This window comes from Podarcis bocagei (assembly GCF_964188305.1).
Source record: "Podarcis bocagei genome assembly, chromosome: 5".
NCBI lineage: Eukaryota > Metazoa > Chordata > Lepidosauria > Squamata > Lacertidae > Podarcis > Podarcis bocagei.
The window spans coordinates 99,686,075-99,693,237 of record NC_138129.1 but is presented as its reverse complement, the minus strand read 5'-3'; the positions used below and the strand labels follow the sequence as shown (position 1 = coordinate 99,693,237).

Below are 7,163 nucleotides of genomic sequence, written 5' to 3'. Positions count from 1 at the left end.
TAGTTAAGCTCAGGGAACCTGCTGCTACGGATCAGACCCACCCCAGCCCAACCGAGGTTTGGTCCCTATTGTTGTTAGTGGGTGAGTGCAGAGGAGACCGAAAATGGCAGCGCCCACAGGGGAGGCCTGAGGCAATGAGGGATTCCCTTTGATGATGCGACCTTTGCCCTCAGAAATGGCTCCGACCTCCAGATGTGGCAATAACCATACTCATCCTTTTAAATCAATCAATCAATCCCCCCTTTTTTGGTTTGCTTTGTATTTTTAGTCAATTCCCCCCTTTTCTTCCTTTTTTCTAGGGGGGGGGGTCCCCTTCTTTTAACTTTTTATCCCCTCCTATTTCTACTCTACTTTCACTGCCATCTCTTAATTATCACCAGCTTTTTATTTTTTTACTTTCATTTTCATTTTTTATTACTATTATTAAATCTTTCGATACACCTTATATTTTTTATCTTATTCATTTATTTTGCTATCACGTGTAGTTGAGTAAGATTGTCTTCCATGAATACGATCTTAACAGTGTGTCTGTAGGTGACTGTGGAAGCCAATTCTGGATCTGCACATCCTTGCACAGTGGAGACATAGATTTTCGGGTCAGCAACTCAACTACCCAAGTTTGCTATTAATAGTGCATAGGCATTACTTGGGTGGGAAATAGATCTATATAATATGACACCCACATACACAGAGATATTGAGGCCAGTGCTGCAAGATAGAATTTGAACTGAATGCACACAATAAAACCAAGCATCACTGAACTACACTTAAAAGGTTTTTAATTTATTTTTTATCTTCTAAAGAACAGATACAGAAGTAGTCCCTGATTTTGACATCCTGGCTGTAGGATGCCTTCAAGCCAAAGCAGATGCATCACCTCAGGTACAAATCACACACAGATCAAAACTATATCCCTCCCCCAAAACAGTTCATACAAACAGAAGTTACTTTCTTGAAAACAAATAAACACAATCCTGAAGAAGGAAATAACAAAAAGTACAAAAAGACAATGTGCACAATGCCGCCTTTTAACTTGTTTGTGGGGTGTTAACAAGCACACCTGGGCTTGTAGAAAAAACTGGTCTAAGCTTGGGGGGGGGGCAATCAAATTGAGATCAACTCCGAAAATGGTCTCTGCTTAGCTTCTTCTGAAAGGGAGGTTTTCAGTTTTAATAAAGTGTTCTACAAGAGTTGTGTCCGAAGCCAAGGGCAGCTGGCCAGTTGCAGACAGGCAGTGCTGAGGCTGGCAGGAGGACAGCTGAAAGCCGTGACTTTCACATGGGCTAGACAAGAGATTAATAAAGGCCCTCAAGAAGGGGGAGGCTTTCAAAATAAAGCATAGCATCCCTAACAAAGGAGGAGTGCCCTAGCAAACCAAACAGGGCTCTGCTCTAGTTCATACTGTAGCTCCTTGAACTTGCATTACTCCCCCAGCCCAAGGGGCCAAGACTAGCACTAGGAGAAGGATGTGAGCCTGGTGCACTGGGCATCCCCAAGGAACCCCGTATTATGTATAGCTAGGACATCTCTACCCAACTTAGGCCAGCATGCTGGGTGAATGAAAAATCAAAACTTGACAAAACCAAGCTTGGTGGGGGGGGGGGCTGCCTGATTTGGCTGGTAATTGCTTGGCAGGGCCAAAAACTCAGCAGGATTCTAAACGCACCCTCAGACCATACCCTTTATTACAGAAAACGTTTGGCTATACCAAAACTGCTTGCTTCAAACTGTGTTATTGAACCATATGAGTCTGAAAAGCAGAGGAAAGCACCCCAAAATGGTTCACCCTTCAACTATGCAACAGATCCAACACTGTAACCTTCCTACTGGATTGTGCCCCTCTTTTTAAAGCCATCTTGCACTTTCCCCAAAAAAACACCTTTCCAAAAATGTTTCTGTGTATATTTCCATTAATATTAAATTGTGCAAAATACGGCTTTCTACAGGGAACTGCTTTCAGGATGCTGAGATTTCTTTGTGCCACGATGGGGACTCAGCATCCAAGTGAACAACGCCTTCCTTAATAAAATAATGTTTCTGAACTCAGCTCTCACTAGGAGCCTGCAAGTTTCCTCTGCCGAAAAAAGGCAGCAGAAACCCTCCATGCTCAAAGGCTCTTTAGCACATACACCCTGAGATGCAGTGGAGGGGTAAAGACAATGTATGGTGGAGTTCCAGTCACATAAGCACATTTTGTAAGAGGCAAATTCACCTGTTGCATGGTAAAATTCTGGCAAAGCAAAGCATTTTCTCAGCATAATGGACAAATAAGAGCTGGCGCATATATTGTTGTTGTTGTTTATATAGTGCTGTCAATGCGCATAGCACCTTACCAGGTAAGCATGAATGTTGGGTCCTTGGCCTGAAGAGCTTATAAATGAAACACGGGAGACAACAGAGGCAGGAGAAGAAGGTGGAGGCAAGCTAAACTGGGACTTGTCAGTGGTGGCCTCTCTCCTTTGGAGGATCTTTCCTGCTGATTTCTAGGCCCCAGAAATAAACTCTTAGCTGATGCACCAGCGAGCGCCTGGGTTTTTGGTTTGTTATCTTAAGAATGTTTAGGGTTGATGCTTTTCAATTTTCATTGCCATTTTGTTGTATTGTTTGGGCTTTCCCTTATGTTTTATGTATGTCACTTTTGATACCTCGGCAGAAAGTTAATCAGTAAGTTATTTCAGTTAAAAATCAATTCACTTTAGTTACACACTCTGAGCTTTAACTATAACTACCAGCTTATTTGCCCAAAATAATTGAGCACAGGAGTGGTGTACTCCAGTGAGCAGGGTAAGTTCAGATAAGCTTCATGACTGCACAATGCCACTTTCAAATCAGCTCAAACACTGCGGGACAATTTAACCCCTCCTGCTGCCAGTCATAAAAGGGTGTACAGAAGTTACAGCAACTGCATCTATAAGCCAGGATTTCTCTACCCTTGTCACATCCCATTCATAGGAGCTTCTACTGCTACTTTCCAGGTATGTGTACCTGACATTACTTATGCAAGTGTTATTTGCACAAATGTAGTGGTATGTACATTGTCTGAACTGACTCCCTTTTTTCTATTTTAGAAACAGGCAACAAAGGAAGCAAGAGGTTGCTGGTCCTGTAACACCTGCCCTGGTCATGCCATATTGGCATGGTTTTCTCTGCTGAGAGTGCTTCTGGCATGAGGCTAGTTTTCTCTTCGGAGAAGGCAGCCATTCTTGCTGTAAGTCCTATTTGCTTCAACATGCATTTAACAGATGCGTAACACATCATCCCTGATTTACGCTTATCATATAAGTTACCCTGAGCATATCTATATGGAAAGACAGCAAATATATATATATTTAAAATAAATAAATATAAACCTTAGCCTCCTGGCTCTAGCTTCTTTTCCCTTTGCATGATCCATCCATTTTCTACGAGAGCAGCACATTTTTCTTTCCTATTCCTGACAATTTCAAAGCACATCCCAATATGGGCGCTCTATATGCCCAATATGGGTACTCAGTATGTCCACATGCTCCAAAGGAGTGGGTGGGGGAAGGCAGGGGACCTGCTCTCACTGACTGTGGACATTTAACTGGCTCTGGCTTTGGTAGCCTTTGCATCTTCTTTAAAAGGCACACCCATTCCCAGCTGCCTTGAAGCTATCCCCTTTTTCCTGACAGAGTAGGGATTTGCACAGCTACAACTGTTCCCCAACACAGCTTTGCTTTGGCTTCCTTCTGCAAAGCCCAAGGTCATTACACACTGTTCTATGGCCTTATCAAGGCGATCTGTTCAAATATTGTTCATATTACATATTAGTGTTTGCAGGACAGCGCTGCCATGTCCCATGTCCCCAGGCAATGGATTTAGAAGAAGGGAAAGTGCTTTCTTAGGCTAAAAATAAAAATCTAAAGTCAGATATATGAGAGAACATGCGAAGGAGACACTCACAGAAAAGTTGATACACTACAGCCTCAAAGCAAATTCTGGAGAAGAAGCCTCATATCCATTAAGGCCAAAAGTGCATTTAACTACAGTTGCTAAGCAAAGTTTAGCAAACTGAAGATTGGCCAGTGAGTTTGTGTGTTTCTCTGTGAGTCTGTGTGTAACTGACAAGGGGCTCTTCCAAAGTCAGTTTCAGTTCCCTCTGTGCAGGCTGATATCATGAGTCAAAACTTGGGTCCCCACAGTGAGGTCACAAGTGCCAGCCAACAGCTGCTTATAAAGACATGTCCAACCACATTCCAGACAGCACTACAACTTTGTAACCCCACTAGCTAGGGAAATAATTGCTTGCCCATCAACTATACATTATTAACTTGAGGGATGGATAACCAAAAGATCCATGCTTATGATACAACAGTTGTCTTGAGGCTGAATTAAACATCTGAAGCACGAGAAGCAAGCTGTCTTGGGAGACCTTCATCTGCAATCCACATCACCACAGCTGGGAGCTCCTTGTTTTCTCTCCCCCTCTACTTTTGCCATCGATCAAATCAAAACAACCAAAAGCCCACTTCACCTATTTTTATACAACCAAGTAATGTTTTAAAAGCAACCTGCATGTTACTGGAACAGTAGCAATGGTACAAAGCAGTGGGGACGGATTGGGTTAGTAGTCTTAGAGGCTTATTTGATAGCCTCATGTTGACTGTGATAGACTCTTGACTGAGGCAGGACACTGCCCATAAAGCTGCCATGGCAAACCCATTAAGAAGCAACCAGGCCAATTGGTCATTCCAGGGTATTAAGCCTGACTTTCGGAGCCTACTGTGGTGATTCTGTGATTGCTCTCACAGCAGGAGCTGCCTCTGGGACAGTTGGAGGAGAGCTGTAGAAGGATGTTGTCTGGTTCCTCTGATGGTCTCGAAGGTAAAGAGGGATGGAGGAGCTTTTGATGTGCAAGATCCTGGTGTCCATCACTTCGCAGTCTATCTGCATCATAACTTCGTAGTCTTGGCCATTGATTATTTTCTCTACAAAAGTAAAAGGAAAGAGTCATAATGGGGAAAACATTTCCCTAACTGTATGTATGTTATAACATAATCCTCTTCCACCGAGCGCGCAGCTTCGGGAGGGACGCACATGGAGCGGTGAGGGAGGAAGGGGACACCCGCCTAGCCAGCCAGATCAGCCGAATCAACCCTGGCGATCAATGGGGTGACAGATGTCGCAGCCAGATCGCCCTCACATCCATAACATAATCTAACATAACATAACAATATACATGCAGCTGCTGTACAGAAAAGTTGCTCCTACATTTCTTACAAACTAATTCATATGAATTGAACAACACTTTGTATGAACTAAAAAGAAAGCAGTGTTCTCTTCCATTTTTACTGGGTACATTACTTGGATGGCTTTATGCCATGAAGTGGTCTATAAATGTGTATTATTACAACAACCACCACCACCAAATTGTTGTGGAGTTGCTTTCGCACAAACTCAAAGCAGGTAACAGTCTATAAAAGAACAGGAATAACCCCACCACACTTAGAACAAACAAGAACAACTAAAAATAAAACAAACTTCAAAAGGGAGTGATACACAGTAAATTATCCAAATGACCAGTGGGGAAAATATTTTGCACCTGTTACACTCCAGTAAATATGTCAATTTCCAAAGACACCCAGGTTTCAAAATTTAGGACAGACCACAATAAAGTCCATGTTCCTGGCATCATGGGCAGTACCAGCTGGCCTGATTTCAATCGGCATGTGGGCACATACAAAGAGAGGCAGTCCTGAAAGTGTGTTCCAGAGCATGTTGATTAATACTACGAATACTACGAAACCCAGGATCCTCCTAGACCAGGTCTGTTTATCAGCCTTCCAGAAGTTGCTGAATTACAAAACTCAGGACCCTCAGCAATTAGACACATGGCTGAGTCTGATGGGAGTTGGAGTTCAGCAGTACCTGACAGGATCCCCACCCCTGTCCTAGATGTGCTCAAAAATAGAACTAAACACCCACCAATGAAAATCAGTCCTGGTTGGATAGCATTTGGAAAGTGATCAGTAGGTTTCTATTTGTCAAGAAGGAAGAGTGAAGAATCTCACTGGTTTCCAAGCAAAGCTGTATAAAAGTATTGTATGATTTTTAACCTGATCCCTCTGCTGTGCTTAGCTGAAGTGTGAGAAGTTTTATTTGCTTTTCTTCCTTTTTGGGAACATGCCAGCTGTTCTTTTGCACAAGCCCCATGAAACAAGGGCAGCCACCCAAGTGCAGTGCAGAGGACTGTATCTTGCACACCAGCCTTTCCTTTAGGGCACGGCCACAATGGTTGAGAGTTTGTGCCGAAGGGGCAACAAACCATCTTCAAGAGAATTTTGGGATTTTGCTTTGCCACTTATCTTTGGGAACCATATAATGTGGTGTGGTAAGAACTGGCCCTGAGGTAGAACTTTGCAAAATCACTCCTCACGTGGTCTCTGCCTTTCCATTCGCTTTTTCATTCAATGGACCTGCATCTCAGAGCTGTTCCTGCCATAATGGATGGTATTTGGTTATGCCAATGTCCAAGCATAAAAAAGGCAAATTTCACCAGATGTGAAAGAGATATGCCACTTCCTCAAACAAGGGCTCAATCCTTGCTATTTCAAAAGGCAAAAGCAATATATGTATAGATCACACACACACACGTGTTGTGTGCATGCATTTTTTATTTGCCAAAGTATGTCAGAGATTAGTATTTTTTAATTTTAGATTTTCCTAGTTCCCCAGAAAGTATCAAGAAACTCTGGCATAAACCAATAATCAGTGCCCAAATAAAAATTAGTTTCCCCCCAAGGAAATTGCCAATATATAACTCAGAAGTACATGTTTCAAGGTAGATGGTGCAATGTCCAGTCCCTGACATCTCTACATAAAGCTAACTCAGGTAACAGCTGAAAAAGGCTTCTCTCATCCTGAAAATCTGGACCCGACAGATCAATGGCCTGACATGGGCAGTTTCCTATGTTCATCCCTGGCAGACTGTCCACACGCCTTTGAAGCTCATGGGATTGGGCTGGAAGTGGGGATTAACTTACTTACTCTGGATGTATTTACACATAATGGTAATTCAAGATGGAGAGAAAACAGACCAGAGTGCTGTTTCAGATGATAACAATTTAGATGATAATAGGCTTGTTTCTCCACTCCGCTAAGTGAGAAGAGAAACAGGAATGTGAAACAAACCATACAGTTGG

General features: G+C 42.8%; 1 protein-coding gene across 2 annotated transcripts in view; it reads right to left on the bottom strand.

The window, feature by feature from the left end:
- Positions 1–762: 762 nt before the first annotated feature.
- Positions 763–7,163, bottom strand: part of ATF6 (activating transcription factor 6) — a 106,685-nt gene continuing 100,284 nt past the window's right edge. For both annotated transcript variants that reach the window (XM_081195637.1, XM_081195636.1), the window contains exon 16: positions 763–4,949. In XM_081195637.1, the coding sequence (XP_081051763.1) occupies positions 4,741–4,949 (209 nt within the window). In that variant the 3' untranslated portion in view covers positions 763–4,740. The remainder of the gene's footprint in view (positions 4,950–7,163) is intronic.